General features: G+C 42.1%; 1 protein-coding gene across 1 annotated transcript in view; it reads right to left on the minus strand.

Moving 5' to 3' along the window:
• Positions 1-11876: 11876 nt before the first annotated feature.
• Positions 11877-20927, minus strand: part of LOC124622900 (myrosinase 1-like) — a 34934-nt gene continuing 25883 nt past the window's right edge. The window contains exons 7-11 of the mRNA XM_047148689.1: positions 20567-20714; positions 15119-15267; positions 13425-13559; positions 12384-12490; positions 11877-12018 (exon numbers count right to left, since the gene is read on the minus strand). Of these exons, the coding sequence (XP_047004645.1) occupies positions 11892-12018; positions 12384-12490; positions 13425-13559; positions 15119-15267; positions 20567-20714 (666 nt within the window). The 3' untranslated portion in view covers positions 11877-11891. The remainder of the gene's footprint in view (positions 12019-12383; positions 12491-13424; positions 13560-15118; positions 15268-20566; positions 20715-20927) is intronic.

Below are 20927 nucleotides of genomic sequence, written 5' to 3' on the forward strand. Positions count from 1 at the left end.
ACCAAGCATGCGCCTCACAGATGATCAAAAGACAAATGACCATATGTCATGGTTCAACTATATTACGAAGCTCGACAAAATCCAAAAAGTAGCCTTTGTCACTCTCTACATAATTTCAAGGATTAACTATGTTACACAAGTGCCTCTACATAATTTCAAAGATTAACTATGTTACACAAGTGCTGCAGATGATACAAGAGACGATGAAATGAATTGTGTCAGCCTTAGGCCATTTTGTTACTTGTGGATATATTATTACAGTCGAGTTTGATATGCTGACACTTGTCGTACAAGATGGATTAATTCTAACAGATGTTCAAAACAAGTTATGGGCATTATATGTGTAGAAACCACAGAAACAGCACAGGATGTCACCCAACAGTTTAACAGCTCACTTGTTAAACCATGTAATGCCAGAAAGTCTGCAGCCTCCAGTTAACATGCATGATATTCGTAATCACCTGTTTCATTTGAAAACCTTTTCAGTTGTGTTTAGTTACATCCAGCCCAAAATCCCAGAAAAGTTGCTCGTGACAGTGATGATGACAATTTGCAAAAAGCTGTAGAGGCACCACAGTTTAAGATAGGAAAGTTAGATTCAGTGCAACATTTCTGAGTGCACAAGTTACAGCCAGGTGCGGGCCAGTTGACAGTAAGTTACGCTGACCAGCGGTTGCGAAGTAGAATGGAGGCCACAGGGCCATCGAGCGGCTGAAAAGAGTAAATGCGGCAGTTTGCATGGCGCAAGTTACAAGCAGAAGGGGCCCACTGGGCAACCTAGGTGTGGTGAGTATGTGACTTGGAGTGGTGCGTTAGCAAAACAGAGGCGCACAGCCGAGTATAAATAGGTGCCGTTTTCTAACGAGATTCATTCAAGTGTGGCAGTTCTCCTGGATGGCGGGGCGTGTCACACCACCAGCTACACGCAGCAGCAGAGATGGGGCACCAGCGTCCCAGTCCACGGTGGATCGCTGGTTCAACACTCTGAGGCTGACGCAGGGTCTGTGGACAGCCAGCCAGTGGTGGGCCACTCTTTGGCTTACTACCGCAGGCAGTCATCCTGGCTTCCAACACACATCAGAGGCATCCAGAGGCGAGGGCTGCAGATTCGGACACTGTATCATGGGCACTTGTGGTCACTGCGATCTCAGCTATGCCAGCGAGGAAGGAAGCAGCGGGCTGCTCGGCGGCTCTCAGCAGAGCAGTGCTGAGTCAATGGGGAAGAAGACCGTTGAGCCAGATCCTGGCGCAGCCCTGACGATGTGGCCCTACAAGGCCGACCCACAGCAGCCCATTGCACTGGTTCCCTGGGTGGTGGTCTCAACATTGCAGGACCCTGTGACGCACACCAAGGTGAACGGGGCACTGTGTGGTTGGAAACAATAAATTATTTGGAAAGCTCAGACAAGTCTTAATACAGTGCCTTCTACCTCTTCCCACTACATTGGGTCACCCTGATACATTCGGTGGCAGAAGTCGCCACTACATTTGGTGTCAGAATAGCAGACGTCATCTGTCCAGTACGATGTTCGAGCCCATCGCCTGCATTATGGTCAGTTTTCTTGCCCCCCCCCCCCCCATCCCTCCGCCCCCCCCCCATCCCTCTGCCCTCCCCCTCTCTCTCTCTCTCTCTCTCTCTCTCTCTCTCTCTCTCTCTCTCTCTCTCTCTCTCTCTCAGCTCATTTGGTGTTGAGCCTGGAGAAGTGCCATTTTGTATTAGAAGAAGCAAAATATTTGGGTCATATTATCAGTAAGAATGGAGTGCGAACAGATCTGAGGTTGGTACAGGCTGTAAGGGATTTTCGGGAACTGAAAATGGTTGAGGAAGTGCAGTCATTCATTGGGATTTGCAATTTCTATCGAAAGTTCCTGAATGGTTTTGCAGATATAGCACAGTCATTGACACAATTGTTACAGAAGGGTGTGAAATTTGAGTGGACAGAAGAGTGTCGGAAAGCATTTGACAAACTGAAAGAAGTGTTAACATCAAGTCCAATTTTTGTGTTTCCACTATTTTGAAAAGGAGTTCATACTAGCATGTGATGCATCGAATCAGGCATTAGGGTGTGTTCTTAGTCAGGAAATTGATGGGAAAGAACATCTTGTGGCCTATGTGTCTAGGCAGTTGGATGCAGTGGAGAGGAATTACTCAACAACTGAGAGGGAGATGCTTAGCATAATCTATGGAATCACATATTTTAAATGTTATTTATATGGGATAAGATTTCGGATAGTGAAAGATCATGCTGCATTGAAGTGGTTGTTGGGGTTGAAGGATCCGTCCACTAGACTAGCTAGATGAGCTGTGAGGCTTAGTGAGTTCGACTACGAGGTGGTGGACAAGCCTGGGAAGAAGCACGGCAATGTGAATGCACTAAGTAGGAAGGTGGCAAAAGTAGAAGTCATAGGTTTTGACCTAGCAGCATGGCAAGAATTACAGGACGCGGACAATGATTGTAAATTGTATCGGACACAGCCACAATTTAATATGTACGATGGTCATTTGTGCAGGGAAACAAAGTTAGGGCCAAGGGTAGTAGTGCCAGCGAAGTTGAGGGATGAGGTTTTAAAGGAACCACATGATCACAGAGGGTGTAGAGTGATGAATAGGAGAGTGGCGGAGAGGTATTGCTGGAGAGGTAGGAAAGTAGATGTGGATCAGTATCTCAAGAATTGTGTACCATGTGCCCAGAGAGCAGATTTGAGTCGGAAACAGATACAGCTACAATGATTACCGGAAGCGACATGTCCTTTTCCTTTGCTGGGGATTGATGTCTTAGGTCCTTTTAGGTGAACACCATTGGTGTACAGATTCATTCTGACAATAATAGATCATTTTTCAAGGTACATGGAGATGGTGGCTATGCCAAATCAGTAGGCAGCAATGGTCGTGCAAGCCTCAGTAAACAACTGAATTTTTTAGTTTGATGTACCGAGGACAATAATTACTGACCAAGGGACCTACTTCATGTCAGATTTAATGAAGGAACTGGACAAATTGTTGAACATAAAGAAGTTGAGGACGAGCGCATTGCATCCACAGGCCAACGGAAGGACAGAACGGGTACACAGAAAAGTCGGGAAGATGCTGAGTTTTTATGTGGATTCTCATCACCATCAGTGGGACGAGTTTTTGAAGCACATTGTATGTACATACAATGCAAAAGTCCATACAAATACCGGTTTGTCTCCATATGAGGTAGTGTACGGGTGAGAAATGCCATCACCGTTTGATTTGGTGAGGCTACAGAAAGGAAGGACCGGTGAGTCTGTACGTCAATTCACACGGACAATTCTGGATGTTTGGAAATGGGTACAAAAGGCAAATACAAAGCCTTTGGATAGGCAGGAAGACCCAGTAAAGCGGAAAGAAAGTTTACCGCAGTATAGAGTGGGGCAATGGGTAATGCTGTTCAGCCCCTATAAGCAAAAAGGGAAAACGAAGAAGTTCCTCATGAGGTATCAAGGGCCATACCAAGTTGTCGAAACCACATCCCCCATTAATGTTAAGCTTGAGCCGCCAACTATAGCAACGATGGTACACATTGGGCAGTTACGGCCATTTAAGGGTTGCCCGGATGTGATTCCAGGTGTGTGACAGGAAGGAAAGAGGAACAATGAGAGAGTGAAGAGAGGTGCTAAGTACAGAGAAACCAGGAAGATAGAGTACAGCATGAAGTGCTGTATGCGTTGCGATCCGGAAAGTAGTAGAGTATTTGTAGTGTTTTTTGTTTTCTTGTTATGTATGATTGGGTTTGGATAGATTAATTAGGCATTGCATTTTATACGTGTTTTCGAGTATTGTGAGCCTGCTAGGGACAGCAGTCTTTATGAAGAGGGAGGAAGGGTGGTGATGATACCTGTCCTCAGGTCACTGAAAAGGGAAGTGTAGCATCTGACGTATGTGGAGTATTGTTGGAGGAGAAATCAAAGGCAGTTCTGGAGAAATAAATGCATCGGGGTAAATTTTGTGGTGAAGCCGTAATAAATATGTGTTGAACGATGTCAAAGTCATACGATTTCCTGTTTGAATTTTTTGTTATCGACAGTACTGGATCAGTAAAGTCGTGTTTATTCCACCAGTTCATATAATGTAGTTTAAGAATGAAAGTAGTCACACAATCGGTGTTGAGTTTGAATAAAAAATAGTGAATGTTGGAGGAAAATCTGTGAAGCTACAAATATGGGACACATGCACAGTGCAGTTATTTTTAACCAGGGGGAAAGGAATAGACTGTCTAAGGGACATCATGGAGCCAAACTTGAGCTTGCAACGAGTCGGAATGCATTGGATCTTCTCCACCTATGAGAATTTACTAGTAGTAGCAAGTTGTTTTGAGCAGGGAGTATTTGCAGAAGCAAAATGTATAGAGCTTGAGGGGAGCGGAATTTTAATCAATGGAAGTAAGTGTAACATAATAGGACCAACCTTCCACCCGCCAGCGTCAATTTCAGGAGTCATGCATTTGAATGTTACACAGCCACAGCTGTACTGGCTAGAAGCCACTTTAGAGTTTTTGCCAAGACAGAATTTGACCTTGTTAAATTAAACTCTGGAGCCGGGTCTGTTGAGATCCGTAAACCAGTTCATTTTTGAGCAAGAGGGGTGCATATTAGCTGAACACCTTGTTCAACATGTCACTCAGTATAGGGAAAGGCAATGGCAAATAACGATCATTTTGAGCACCTTTGTGCCAAGTGTCATTGCAGCCTTAACTTTGTTATGTGTTGTTTTCTTTCTGATCAGGCGGAGAGCTAATCCCAAAAGGGAACCAAGGGTAGTCCAAGTCCCAGTGGATTGGATACCGAGGGCGTGAGACAAGTAGGTAAGGGGTGGATCGAGCAGTGATCGTCCAGTAAGGAATTTTTACTTTTTGTTTCATGTCATGGTTTTAAGGGGCGCTAGACCACATTTAAGTTTTCTAATAGTAAGGAAATATGCCATAGGTGCTGACCCAAACAAGTTAAGAGCTAGTTAAGGGTTGACCAGGGGACCGGGTCTTTCCGAAGAGGGGAAAAATGTAGCAGCACCACAGTTTAAGATTGGAAAGTTAGATTCGATGCAACATTTCTGAGCGCAGACGTTACATCCAGGCATGGGCCAGTAGACAGTAAGCTATGCTGACCAGTGGTTGCGAAGTAGAACAGAGGCCACAGGGCCGTCGAACTGCTGAAAGGAGTAAACACAGCAGTTTGCATGGCGCGAGTTACAGGCAGAAGGGGCTCACTGGCACAACCTAGGTGTGGTAAGTACGTGATTCGGAGCAGCGTGTTAGCAATACAGGGGTGCACAGCCGAGTATAAATCAGTGCCGTTTTCTAACGAGAGTAAATCAAGTATGGCAGCTCTCCTGGATGGTGGGACATGTTACACCCCGAGCTACATGTAGCAGCAGATGGGGCTCCAGCATCCCAAGGGCGTCAGTTTGCTGGTTCGACCCTCTGAGGCCGACGCGGGGTCTGTAGACAGACAGCCAGTGGCAGGCCGCTCTTTGGCTTACTATCGCGGGCAGTCTTCCTGGCTTCCAACACACGTCGGAGGCATCCCAAGGCAAGGGCCGCAGATTCGGACACTGTATGATGGGCGCTTGTTGTCATCACAATCTCAGCTATGCCAGCGAGGAAGGAAGCAGCGGGCTGCTTGGCGGCTCTCAGCAGAGCAGTGCTGAGTCAACAGGGAAGAAGATCGCTGAGCCGGCTGCTGGCGCAACCCTGACGACCTGGCCCTACGAGGCTGACACACAGCAGCCCATTGCACTGGTTTGCTGGGGTGGTGGCCTCAGCATTGCGGGTCCCTGTGATGCAGACCGAGGTGAATGAGGCACTGTGGTTGGAAACAATAAATGATTTGGAAAGCTCGAACGAGTCTTAATACAGTGCCTTCTACCTCTTCCCGCTACATTTGGTCATCCGGATACATTCTGTGGCAGAAGTCGCCACTACAAAGCTGAGGGAAAACAGGAGCAGGAATGTCGTAGAGCAAAAATATCCCAATCACAAGTGGCCAGTAGTCTGGAAGAATATACACTGCCATGATTTGTCATTAGAGATGAAAGGGATGTGGTAGTGAGCAATCAACCAGAAAGTTTGCACCAATGATAAACTTCATACCATATGTGTAAGCCAAGACTTCCACGGCTGTTGTCATTGTCAACAAAATTCTTTAATGGTGTGGCCACATTGTCAGTATGTAAAATTATCCAAGTTTCGGCACTGTTGTAAATGGCCTCCCTCTGGATGTTTTGCCATATGCTTGATGGACTCATCCTTGGGAACATTGTGTAATGTAACACACAGTGAAGAGCACCAGTTTGTGTGTGTCAGTGTCAAAGATTTAAAACTATTCCTGAAATTCAAGTTAACAATAATACATACAGGTGTTTACACTAACTAAAGCGGCATATGAATATTTGTGCCAGATCGGGACTAGAACGCAGATTTCCTACCTATTGCGAGTGGTTGCCTTAATACAAGGTGTTTCAAAAAGGAGTGTACTACTTTGAAAATTCATATGAATTAATTCATAGTACCTACACAGGTGATTGTAGTGTCAGTTTGTTAGTCTCACATAGTTCACTAGTGCCGAATTGTATCATAAGGAGCACTAGCAGCTGTTGCATTAAGGATGGCTCCCTTCACTGGACGCCAGTGTTATAGCTGTGTGATTTGGTTTCCCGAAGTTGGCGACAACAGTTCAGCTTAATTTCTGTACCAAGTATGTTAAAGATCCTCCTAGTAGGCCTACAATTTATGAGTGTCATAAATGTTTTGTAGAAACAGGGTGCTCGATAAAACATGGGAAATCATCAGGACATCCAAGCACTTCTGATGACATCATTGAGTTAGTGTGACAATATTTTGTAAACAGCTCTATGAAATTGACCCAGCGTGCATCTCGTGAACTGCAAATCCCACATATGACTGCTTGGTGAGTGTTGATAAACTGTTTGCATTTGAAACCGTATAGTTTGACGATCGTACAAGCAATAAAAGACACTGATAAAATTACTTTTGTGCAGATATGTTAAATCGATTACCTGAAGATGAACATTTCTTGGACAAAATCATCTAATCCTGATGATTCAACTTTTCACTTAAGCGGCAAGGTTAACACACATAACTGCAGTATTTGGGGCAGTGAAAATTCACATCAAACATTGCAACATGTTTGTGATAGCCCTAAACTGAACTTTTTTTGTGCATTGACTAATAACAAAGTGTACAGCCCCTTTTTCCATGAGAGAACCATTAATGGGATAGTATATCTGGATATGTTACAACAATTTTTGATATCGCAGATTGATGAGGAGGACCAAGAATGAAATGTTTACTTCATGCAAGATGGTGCACCACCCCACTACCTGGCTGACATCCGGGATTTTCTCAGTGACTGCTTTCCAGGTCAGTAGATTGACCGTGATGCACCAATTGCATGGCCCCCACATTCACCAGACTTACACCACTTGATTTTTTTTATGGGGATTCATCAAGGATATCATGTTTGTACTTTGTGTGCTAGCTTCTCTGCTTGAACTTAGAGCAAGAATTTACGCCGATACTGAGCAAGTTACACCTGCAATGCTACACCGAGTCTGGGAAGAAATTAACTTCCCATGGGATGTTTGCAGGATAACCAACAGAAGCCACATACAACATCTTTAGTTTAAGGTAAAACAACGTGATTCTCTTTTCCCTCCAAAATAACACTAAACTTAGCTCTATATCTTCTTTCAATAATTTTATATGAATTTTTAAAGTTGTTAAGTCCTTCTTGAAACACTCTCTTTTTAGGCCATGTGGGCATGCTCTCCAGACTAACACAAACTTCCATATGATACAATATTGCAGTTCTTGTGTTGTGAAGAAGTATGATGCAATCTACCCTCAGACATGCATCTTGTCTGAAGGAACAGATACTATGGCAACTACAACTACTATGAAAAGCATGAAATATGTTTGCAGTTGCAAATGTACCACTTCCAGCTGTATAGTGGAGTGGCAACAATGAAAATTTGTGCTGGACTGGGACTCATAACTGGATTCTCCACTTACACGAGTGGTGCTCTTAACCATTTTGGCTATCCAAGCATGACTCGTGGCCGGACCCAAACTTCTGTATGTCATCGTCCATGTGTCATATTTGTACTCGTGCATCCCATTACTGCCCAGTCTGGCACAAATTTTCACAGTTGTCATTCCGTTATACAGCTGGAGGTGGTTCAAATTTGCAAGTGCGGATGCATTTCACGCCAAACTTCCATATGTCATACACCTATTTATTTCTTCTCATAGGTTATGAATTCGTTTATCCACATTCATACATATCGTGATGCCCTTGCAGGGTTTTAGACTCAAGACAACAAGAGGTCATAGACTATTGTTGTCTTTTTCATCGCAGGCAATTTTGAATTTATAGTATGAAATGAATTCTCTGTCAGTACTTGGCAGAATGCAACAAAAGTAATGAAAGATTAAATATTTCCTTGATGTTACGGAATTATTATTTCTTTATTCACAAACCATTCTTCGGCTTCCTGGGGCTTCGTCAGGTGACAACTAAACGTCATAATCACAGGTAAAATGATGTGCAGCTGATACAGAGACAGTGTTCTTACAAAGGTAAGCATTATTTTTTAAGAAAACATACAGACTAAATATTATTAACATTTAAAATTAATATCAAAGTTAATTATACTACTGAAACATGATTTTGTCACATAAGCATAACTTCTTCTACTTCTTTTCCCTAACGTTTGTTCCATCTACTAAGGGTATTTAATTTTTAACTTTGTGGCCAGGTGCCCTACATGATGCCACAGTCATCAAGGTAACCTAAAACAGGAAAGTTGTTTGCACTATCTGTCTGTAAATTGCATAAATACCTAATGCTCTGTGTGTTATTACTGGATTTGATTTCGGTCTCACTCACCTCCATGACTCGCAAGCTAGTGAACTGCGTGTTATGCTACTCGAGCAGGTATCACTCGTGGGTAAGACTGAAACATAATTTAATGTGGGTGAAAAAAAGGAAAATGTTTTTGTTCATTGAAAACTAAGCTAGCAATCTGTGTTGTATGTCCATAGATTTCCGGTATTTATAATTATATCATCCACCTGCCTTCTTTTACGTTATGTTGAACATTACAATGATTTGGCTGCTGTTTCAGCATGCCTCATTTCATATCTCCATGGATTTTAGTTAAGCAAGCAGAAGTTAAAGAGGGCGAAAGTTCTATTATCTCCACAGCCCTTGTCACGCCCAACAATGTTCTCAAAGTGTCAGTATATTGAACTACTGAAGGCATGATTATATATTGTCAACAGTAGAAATTCTGATGAATGGTATTGATGGTTCCAAAAATATTCTCAGTGTTGTAATTAAATACTGAGTGTGTGAGTTAGAGAATTGATGTTTTGGCAATATTCTCCATGCTGATGTTACAGATCTTCATGAACCAGCCACATGCTGTTACTGTGTGCTCATTATGTTTTCAATTCTTTGTGCGTATCATACCTCAGATTCAAATTTTCAAGCAGTCTTTGAACATGAATCAGTTTTAATAGACATGCACCAGGGTAGTCATTGTGTATACCAATTTAAGACGGTCACTGGAGGGTTCACTACGAAGTTACTTATCTTATTACTTAGAAAATGTGGTATGGCTTGGTGGATAAAACAGTAGTTTGGGAAAATGCTTCTACTTCGAAAAATATGTCATGTATCTGCAGTGACTAGTAAAGAGACCTACGAAATGCATGTCAGTCTTGCTACATTATCACGAATGTGAATAAAAATATGGTTATGTTAGTTACCTGAAAATATCCTTACAGGATAGATATAATTGCTTCACTGGTTTCCATGACAATTCTACTACTTGTGTTGGCTGACATTACAGAACCAAACTTCAAGCATTCAAATGACCTGCCTGTTGACAGAAAATCTCGAAGTTACTCCTAATTTCTCAACAACAGTGATATATCCCTTGTTGATATATTTTCTTCCCTATTTCATGTTGTATCAACACTAATAATGTGTCATTCAGTGCAAGACTGATCTTAAAATAATTTATGAAACCTTTTGGGTACATTCTGATTTCAGTCAGTAAATTAACATGCGAACGAGTAGCTCTATTCATTCAGCCACTCTCTGACCCATTTCCTCCTTTTCAGTTAATTGTTACAGACAATATAATTGTGGCACACTCTTTCTTTTGGGTGTCTGACATCTTAACCTTGTAAATTTGCATTGCCAACTGACAATATTGACAGTAATATTGATGATGTGAGGGTCACTAGAATATGTCGAAAGTTTGACGAACTACTGTCGTCAATAAATATTGAATGTGGTCAACTGCCTTTTGAACTACCTAGGAGGTGGTTGACAGCTTGTCTTTGTTGGGTAGTAGTGTCTTTTCAATCCTTGCAATCATATGTTTCATTTTGACTAAATGATGTGGTGTGGCGATAAGGGACTCATTAGGAAGATTCTGGCAAAGCAGGCCACCAAGTTTCATGAGATCCCTCCACATCTTTGTGTTTAAGATAGTAGTATAATGTTGAAGTTTTCGATTTGTTTTCATTGGAAAGGGGGTCAATGGTTTTCATGTACCTAATTGTACAGAGCTATATTTTATATTTATTGAGCTTTCGCTTGTGATTATGATACTGTAATTTCATTGTCTGACTAGACTAGGTCATGCACGTGGGCTGTGGTATCCAGTCAATCCATTCTGGGCTCTAATGGTAGCTTCTTGAATAGTCCTTGTAAAATAAGAGGTAATCAGAATCTTTGCAAGTCACAGTTTTCAGGACGCAGTCTAATTCCTCATGTGGTATAAAATACTCCAATTTTTTGAAATCTGTGTCTAAGCTTCACCCACAAGTATTGTATTCAGAAACCTAAGTGAATGATTTCTGGATTTAAACCATTATCTTTTCTTTATATTGGTTTGGTTCCCGACGATTAAGAGTTGTATAAGTGTTACTGTAAGGAACAACTTTATTCACTAAAGGTTTTGTATGTCATTCACTCACTCACCTTATTGTACTAAAATTTGTATTCCACAGAATCAGAATGCTTTTAAATATCAGAAGGGCTCAGTGAATGGAATCCTGGCATGGATCAATCATATGAAATTCAACCTAAGTTTATCAGTGAAGGTTTACCACCAATTAGTAATACAGTTACATGACTGAAGGAAAGAATCTTGTTATTTGTTCCTTTGGTGCTTACAAGAGTGGAAGTCTTGAAGTTGACTTGACAACTGTAAGAGGGTATGTTGGTAGAAGGACTAGTTTGGATGTGGCCTGGGGTCAAAACTCCGTATTGGCATTCAGATTTATGTTTTCCTTGGTTAAGGAGAATTTCAGGATGGCTCCTTTGCAAAAGATACGGCCAGTTTCCTTACACAGTCTCACTGAATCCAAGCTTGTGTTTCATAAGTAGTGACATTATGAATGGATACAAGACACGATGGTTTGATGTTGTATATATATAAACTGTGTAGTTAAAGACGATGGTTGTGGCAGATATCCTCTTAGAAGAAGCGTGCTTTGGTCATTTGGTAGGATACAAAGCAGACAGTGAAGATTTTCTTTTGATGAAATTTAGTATTGCACCTAAATGTTTATAAAAATGTTTAAAGTTAAACTGAGTGGTAGTGCAACTTATGTATTGGATCCTAAAATGGGAAAATCTACACATATTTTCACTGTTTTGCAGAGAGTAGAAGACAGATGATGGGAGATCACAATACTTAAGCCACATACTGAAGATTCACTTCAGGCATGTCTGGCATGGAATAGGGATGCAATGGAGAACACGAAACAAATATTAAGTGCTTTATTAATGCATTATTTTTATTGTTTTGACTGACGAAAACTTCTTGGAAATTAGTTCAGGTATTCAGCAGGAAGGGTTTTTGTTTTGAAGATTTGACCAAGAAACTTGCTGGATGCCTTGGGTGTCCTTGTGCGATCTGGATCATTGAAATCCACATGATGAAGTCCAAATCTGGTCCTGAAACAATGGAGAAGTACAATATCTGAACAGTCTGTATATGAAGTGAAGGCATTTTTATGGATCTAACTACAGTGTGTTTGTAATTATCAAGTTAAATATTTCACAAAAAATACACAAGACCTATTATTTTATGATAATGGGTGGCAACAGATTACAGGTAAGTGCTGAAGGCAGGAGAAATGTTTTGGTTTAATAACAGAAATGCATGTAACATGTTTGTATGCAAAATGACATCTTGCATACACTGTTATTGTAAAAAATGTTACTGTGCCATCTGATTGTGATCCTAAAAGGCCACACAGTCTGAAGAACTGTCCATAATGTTTGATGACAGTAGAATGCAATTGCCTATGTTTACTTACGTGAATCCAGTGCCCCACTCGAAGTTATCCAGGAGACTCCAAGCCGTGTAGCCGATGATGTCAACACCATCTTCATTGATGGCCTCGAGCATAGCAGCCAAGTAGGACTGTGAACAGAAGAAAGCTTTATTTTCAGAAACGGAAACTATGACATTCCCTTAGTCATAGGGATGACGAAACCACTGACAGAATAATGTAATGGTGTGTAACAGTTTCGTAAACAGTCAGGCTTGTACCCGACTGCTGTTTGAGGTGTCTGCAGGTGCGCTCCCACTGGTCATTGGGGCTCAGATTGAAGCAATACTCATCACTGAAGACAATTCTACTCCATTAAGTGAGATTCGAAGCCAGAGACAGCCCAGAACGCAATACCGTACCAACCTGACTGTTCCCCACCATACGGCCCAATAATCAGAACTGGTGATCTGGCGTGAGATATCTTTTCACAGCAGAAACCCGTTGGCTGTCATCCATGGAACCCTTACAGCACAACAGTATTTTGCTGCCTTTCATGGAAAGCCATCCTGAGTTTACATTTCAGCAAGATTATGCCCACCTGCACTTGGCGAGAGTTTATACTGGTTGTTTTCATTCTAGCCAAACTCTACCTTGGCCAGAAAGGTCACTGGATCTCTCCCCATTTGAGAACATTTGGAGCATTATGGGTAGGGCCCTGCAACCAGATTGGGATTTTGACAATCCAATATGCCAACTTGCCAGAATCTGGCACAGTATCTGGCAAGAGGACATCCAGCAATTCTGTCAATCAATGCCAAACCGAATAACTGCTCACAAAAGAGCCAGAGGTGGACCAAAGCGTTATTGACTTGCTCTATTTGGGAAGCTCTTTCTCTTGAGTAAATTATCCTATTTTTCTGAAATTGTAGTAGTGTGTTTGTGTGTACATGTAAATCCCATCTATCAATTTCCATCCTATTCTGCAAAATCCTTCATGGTGCATCTTTTCTTTGTCTTAGAGTGTGTACTGGATAAGTTTCTGATTATTTTGATTGAATCAAAAGAACTGGACAGAATACTTACCGCATAATAGTCTATTCGGCCCTGGTCCTCAAGTTCTCCAGTGTCAGACCAGCCATTCTCCATGACGAAGATTGGGTAGCCAGGGTAGTGCTGTGCGAGCCAGTTGAACAGCTTACGGAAGGCCCAAGGAGTGCTCTGTAAGAATAACGTATCAATCAGATGAGTTACTAAATGTACTGGCAATGACGCAAAAGTGCATGTACAGATGTTTCAGTTTCTATTGTTGATGAAGGTGTAAAAGCTGAAGCTATCGAAGAATCAGCATGGGTCTGTGATACAGGACTCGAATTTGCAGCCAAAAATATGCCTCTTGCACAACCATTTAACCGCACGGAACAAAGTGTGTAATACCGACTCGAGGAACCCCAAACTGTTGCTCAAGTATTTGTAACATGTCTGTAGAAGTATTTACCCCTGCAATACCATGATTGGGGGGGGGGGGGGTTGTTGCTTTATCTTCACTCTTTGAAAATATTGTAATCTAGTCAACTAATTTATACAAAGAAAAATATTTTTTGTTTTTAATGAATTCTCCTACGAGATCCCTCAAATGTTTTAATTTTTCAGTTAAACTTATCCCAGGAATTTAAGTCTTAAGTAGTAGATGTCACTTTCCACAATGAATGTCATTCCAGTATTTCCAGGTTCAGGACCTTACTTACACATGAGTATTTCTTTAAAAAGTATGTTGTGAGTAAAAGTCAACAACAATCAAAGAAATTTGCATTCTTTAATTTTTTTGTGGCGGTCATAAAGTAACTAGAGCTTGGTAATACACGTTACTGAAAATGCATTGATATTTTAAGAGTACAGCACTGGTGCGCTAAAAGATATTTTCTGGTTCTGGATCTGATAAAATACATCAGTACTTATTTAAAAAGTATGTGGTTAATATAAGCCATCAACAATTATCGAATTTTATTTTTTTAAACTTTTTTTGGGGATGGGCATAAAGTATCCTATCTCCCCTTTGGTAACGCACTTTATGGGAAATGATTTGGTATTGCTACAGTTCAATCTATAGTTATTACGGTTTGAAATGATCAGACAGGTCATGCTATTATGTGCCTTACAAGTGGATCACCTATTAATGAAGGGACTATAGCACAGGAACCAAAATGTTTAGTGAACGTTGTAGAGAATTAGCACTCATTTATAACAAACGATAAAGGTTATTATCGGACAGACTGTGAACAGTACAACGTAAGTGTGAAAAACTGGTGAAGAATTTACGCGTTTTTCAGCACAATTTAGGAACAGTGTCATTTCGAGTATCACCGAGGATTGCAAAAAGCAACAAAAAATACATCTTATAGCATAAATACAGGTGACAGAAACGAAACTTGAATTAAACTGAACGTCAAATTTTTTGTGATGCTTAGTAGACGAATCGAAGGAATTTTGCTACCTTATAAGACGAATACTGCATGATGAACGAAGCAAGTAGGATATAGTAAGCAGACGAGCAAATGTAAAGAGTGAGTTTCTTTGTAAGAGAAGTCCCGCTATCAAACCTGGCCTCAGTTGAGGAATAAATTTGTGGGAATTGTGTTATCCGACGACAGCACTTCGCTGTTCTAAGCCGACTCCCTTCCAGCGCTCTCATTCACTTTCACCAAATGTCTCATAGAACACATACGCAGTACAGAAGACGGACAAGTATGAGTGATTCAGTGAACATAGAGACTACGAACCCTGAGCCAGGTGGATGCTGCCTGCGGTGCGTCCGTGTATTCCCCGATAACGACGCCCGCGTCAAATTCCATGGAGGGGTCGTAGCCGCTGGAGCCGTCTGAGACTGGGTAGGCCGTGTAGTGGTTCAGTCCGTAGAAGTCAGACGTGCCTGAAATAAGACAGTCCACTGTCAAGTTGACAGAGCCTTTTTACAAATGTGTAACTTTGATTCTTTAACAATATAACACACAGGCCACAGTAAATAGTACGTAAGTCGCAAAAGCAACAGATTTTTCTCATATCGATGGAAAAGCGTAATACTGAGTATCGCCTGCGTCAATTGCCACCATAAAATGTCTGAGAGAAAACCGTGTACCCCTCTGGTTGATATTAAGTTGGCTGAAAAAGCCCATTATTATTATTATTATTTTAATTACTGTGCTGTTTTCACTGTGAAACCATTTTCAAATGTATGATAGCTACCACAAAACAATCTGTGGGAAAGTACAAAGAATAGTGGCTTGTCAGCTGTTTACATCAGAGCAGTTAAACAGTTATATATGAATGATGTTAGTGCCGTTCAAAGCAGGACATTCAGTGTAACCAGAGTTTTAGTTGCAAAAGGTCTACGCCAATGGTGTACTACAGCATGACGCTATTTTATGCCCATGTAGAAAAAGCACTTCTAGCCTGGAGGAACGTATGTGAGGACATGGGAGTCTGTGTAAGGGATGAAATCTTATATACACTTCTCTTTGCCGATGACGAGTCATTGTAGTAGGTGACCAGGATGATGCTAAGTACATACTTCGGGAGTTAAAAGAGGAGTATGAAAGATGGGGCCTGACAGTAAGCACGATAAAAATTGAGCATCTGGAAGTTGGCATCAGTGCCATAGAGGATGTGGAGGCTAGAGCCAGCAAGATCAGAGGATGTAAGTGTGGTGTCACTGCCAGACACCACACTTGCTAGGTGGTAGCCTTTAAATCGGCCGCGGTCCATTAGTATACGTCGGACCCGCGTGTCGCCACTGTCAGTGATTGCAGACCGAGCGCCACCACACGGCAGGTCTAGAGAGACGTCCTGGCACTCGCCCCAGTTGTACAGCCGATTTTGCTAGGAAAGGTTCACTGACAAATTACGCTCTCATTTGCCGAGACGATAGTTAGCATAGCCTTCAGCTACGTCATTTGCTACGACCTAGCAAGGTGCCACAGCATTTGGTATTTAACTTGCGATGCCTGTACCGTCAGACCGATGTACACCAATTGTGGATTAAAGTTAAGTATTCTACCAGTTACCTCCTGTTTTGCTAGTCTTATTTCTCTGACCTTGTTCCAGACCTCACGCCAATCTACGTGAGCTTAAAAGCGTGCATTTCGGCTTCCTCCAAACCCCGAGAATTGGCTCCTGCCAATGCACAACAGTAAGAGTCTGGGGATTATGATATCATCAGACGGAAGAAGTGACGAGTACATATATGATAAATAGGGGCAGAGCAGGAAGACCAGATGACAACTGAAGTCAGTCTTTTGGAATAACGAAAAGGGTCACACTGGTGACATAATATTCCGTTGTGATAAACATCGCTGCGTAAGGAGGAGAAACGTGGTTAATATAATATAAGCGTCAGAGAAACAAGTTGCTTGCAGTGGAGATGGACTTTTGGAGACGAAGTTGTGGCATCTTCAAGCTGGGCCTGTATTAAACACCAACAAAGAGAGGCTATGGGATCCATAAATCCGTAATAGACACCTCAGCAATGACCCTGAACATACTGCAAATACACAGAAAAAAAATCCGCAACTGTATAACAACGCTATAGATGACAAATTGCTGGAAACAGTGTCGACTGTAAGGCCTGTTTCACACTGGGACAGTGGTGATGGTCACCAGCGACGGTCACCGACAGAGATACATTCGTTTGAACTAGAACATTCACACCGGTACACTACACTGCCTCGCCGAGGTACTGTGACCCAGCAGTGACTCACCATCGCCACATGTGACGGACAAAGTCAGTGTTTACATCAGTGACCACCAGTCATGCATCAGTTTGAGTTGGAGTGTTCACACTGGAACACAGATCACAGAGAGAGAGAGCTGCAGATTTGCCAACCTATAGGCAGTCATTTCCGAGACAGTGACGCGAAACTTTCATTGTACATTATACTGTACACATTATAGCCACGAGTTTAGATTTGATTAACACGGAAGATTTTGTAAGTGAAGTAGAAAGTCGCCCTGCTATTTGGGATGTGAAAAGGATTACTATAGCAACAAAGTGATGAAAACGAATGCGTGGCAAGACATTATAAAGAATTTTGTGCCTGATTTCAATGAGACAAGCTTGTATGAGAAAACCATAATTGGTAAGTTGTATGTTCTGAAATTGAATATCTTACTTTTCGGACCATAAAAGGCTAGCGAAATTTAGTTGCTACCCCTACAAGTCCATTTTACTAACTAATCAGGTGGCAATACCTGTGGTGTCGGACACCAGCGATCCAGGAGTGTTCACCACAGTCACCGATGACCATCACTGGCGACCGTCACCAGTGTCCCAGTGTGAAACAGGCCTAAAATATTTTGGAGTAACTACCCAGAGCCATCTTAAGTGGAAAGGCCACATAAAACAAATAGAAGGAAAAGCAGATGCCAGACTGCGATTCATTGGAAGATTCTTGAGGAACTATAACTCACCAAGGAATGAGATGGCTTATAAGGCGCTTGTTCGACCAATTCTCGAGTATTGTTCATCATAACGAGGCAGGACTGATAGAAGAGATGGAGACGATTCAACAAAGAGGGGCACACATCGTCACAGGTTCGTTTAGTCGGCTCGAGGACCTTACAGAGATACTCAACAAGTTCCATCGGCAGACGTTACAAGAGAGGCGTTGTGCGTCTCGGAGAGGTTTACTATTAAAATTTCTAGAGAGCACTTTCTAGGAAGAGTCGGACAACATATTACTTCCCCCCACAAACATCTCACGAAATGACCACGGCGAGAAAATTCGAGAAACTAGAGCTAACAGAGGTTTACCGACAGTCATTCTTCCCACGCGCTATTCGCGAGTGGAACGTGGAAAGGAGGATCAGTTGGCGGCACCAGAAATACTCTCCGCCACACACCGTTAGGTTGCATGCGGAGTAAGATGTAGATGAGAAGGACGAGAGACTCGTTTCAAGCCTTCTGAATCAAAATCGCTACTTAACCGGACAGGAATTGTCGCAGGCAGTGAATGAGGGTCCATTCACAACTTTTAGCGAGAGAACATTGAGACAGGAATTGGATTCAGCGAACATTTCGAATCTGTCACCTCGCAAGGGACCTTTGCTCAGACAGGTACATAAAGACAACAGCAAAGTTCTCCGGGCTGGAAGAATATGTGACCGGATTTCTGGACACTCGCCTACCCTATTGCATCTCGATTGGCCTGAGAAATCAACCGACTTGAACTCCAGAGAAAATATGCGAGACATGTTGGAACAGCGGAAAAGACACTGGTATCAGCATCCTGCAATTTGGTGGAATTGCGCAGTCAGATCCTCAGCAAGGGCTTAACTTGGACGCGTTATATCTGCACAGACTTGTAAGCTCACTTCCTAACGAATTTCGGCAGTTATCAAGTCTCCAGCGGGACTTAAGCGCTATTAAATGATGCTAGTAATGATTTATGTAGGGCGAGTAATTTTTTGTCCACTGAGTATATTTTCCCATGTTGTCATTTTCTGGAATTTGTACGATAGTCTAGTCGTAACTCATGAACAGCGTAGTTAAACAATACTACTTTGTGTTGCTTCGTGTGATCCGAAACTATAAAATTCTCAGCATTTTAGCCTAGTTTCCAGTTTGATATTTTGCGAAGAATAGCATGACATTAGGCTAGTACGAGTTTCGTCAGATAGCAGTACCTCATTCAAAATCCTAAAATCTGAGGAGAGTCTGGCCCCAGAAAACAATTTAAATAGTGGAATGAACTAACCAAAATAAAGAAAAAAGGTACCATGTTTTCAAAGTACTGCTCCTTCCTGAATGACTTTTCTGTTTGAATCAAAAGGGCAAGGAATAAAGAGAATGAAGTATTCCTTGAGTGCAAGTATGATAGTCATCTATGACGCTACAGACACTTCAGCTCTTAGCTATGGGGATGTTATTTGTGCATGGCTTTAGTACAGGCTTATTCATAAGTACCTCTGAGGTTTCAGAAGACAGCTGCGAGAGAAACAGAAATAAATCAATATCAGTGGAGTTTTTAACTTACATTAAAAGTGCTAAAACTGGGTAACGTTTAAGATGTGCGTACGAATTAAAATACGCACACTCTTGCCACACACTTCCAAACACGTCACAGGTAGTGTAAGTATCTGCCATAATTAGCCCTCCTTGAAACTCTTCCAAATTATGTGGCAGTGGAGGCAGCAACACACGATCTTTTAGATAACTACGCAAGAAGAAACGCATGGATTTAAGTCAGGTGACCGTGCGGGCCTCTGAAGAATAGAAGAGTCGTGTTGGTACTCCCACAAACAAAAACGCTGTGGTAATTTGACATTAAGGAAATCAAGCACATCGAAAGAAAGTGTGGTGGAGCAAATCTTGTTGCAAAATGAAGTCTCCACTGTCTTGCCATAAGTATGCCACTAGCCATTGCTGCAGCGTGTACAGGCACATGAAACCAGTTGCAATTTTCTCCATAAAATTTTAAGAGGACATGACACAAAAGAAGTTAACTTTATCCAAACCACAAATGTGTTCCACACACTCGTGTGGATAGTCTGTACCGAAAACATGCACGTTCTGACAATTCAGTTTTCCAGACACATGGAACGTGACTTTGTCACTAAGTACCAACTTCAGTGAAAACCCATCTTCCTCCAGTAGCCACCGCAAGTCGATACAACATTCAGAACGAAGCTTATTTTCCAAAGTAGTCAATGCCTGTAACAACTGGAGCCAGTATTGGTTTTACATGCAGATGTTTGTGACCATTGAGACAGTTTACTCCCTCTCGCACTCCACTTTATCAGCCGACGATCCCTGTCAGCCTGTTTTCCTCGCACCGTATGAACAGGTAGTCCTCGGAATGTGTAGTACCACCAATGGTTTCGTATGTCTGTTGGAGCCTTCTCCTGATATTTTGTTCGAAATTGTCGCTGAACCATCAATACTGACTCACATTCGGCGAATTCAGGAACGCCAAAAACGCTCACATCGCTCCATTATTCGCCATCTTCTGGCACGCTTTTCCCCCCTCCCCCAGTGATGCGCTGTGCAACTGCGCCACGGCGTGTTAACGGATCGAAACTTGGAGAGATGCTCAGTCCTTTGATATATCTTGTAGTTTTCGCACAGCGTTCATGTGAAACCGAGACTTAATTAAAAAAACCTTTACAACGGATGGTATTCAAGCTGGAAAAGTCCATAAGGCCAGACGATGCTGTGGCTGGTGTTGTTTACTCACCCTTGATATACTCCACCTCCTCTGGCGTGAGCTCCACGAGTCGAGACCTGGGGTAGCCCGCAGCCTTACTGTTTGCCGCCACTCTCTGCTTCACCACCTCAGGCCAGTCTCCCTCGGCCGTGAAAATTGGGTGACTGTACAGGCCAGACTGGAAGTATATAGTTATGGTGACAGACTCACATGTAGCGGAGCTAGATACCTAAGTGAAGCTTCAAAGTGACAATGTAGTTATCAGTAGGCGAAGCCAACAAATGTCAGAACGAAATAAAGTTTGTCGTAACAGATTGATTTGTAGCATTGCCCGAGATTTACTTTCATCATTGGCAACATTTGCGCCACATTTAATACACAACATTATGAG

The sequence above is a fragment of the Schistocerca americana genome, chromosome 7 (assembly GCF_021461395.2).
Source record: "Schistocerca americana isolate TAMUIC-IGC-003095 chromosome 7, iqSchAmer2.1, whole genome shotgun sequence".
NCBI lineage: Eukaryota > Metazoa > Arthropoda > Insecta > Orthoptera > Acrididae > Schistocerca > Schistocerca americana.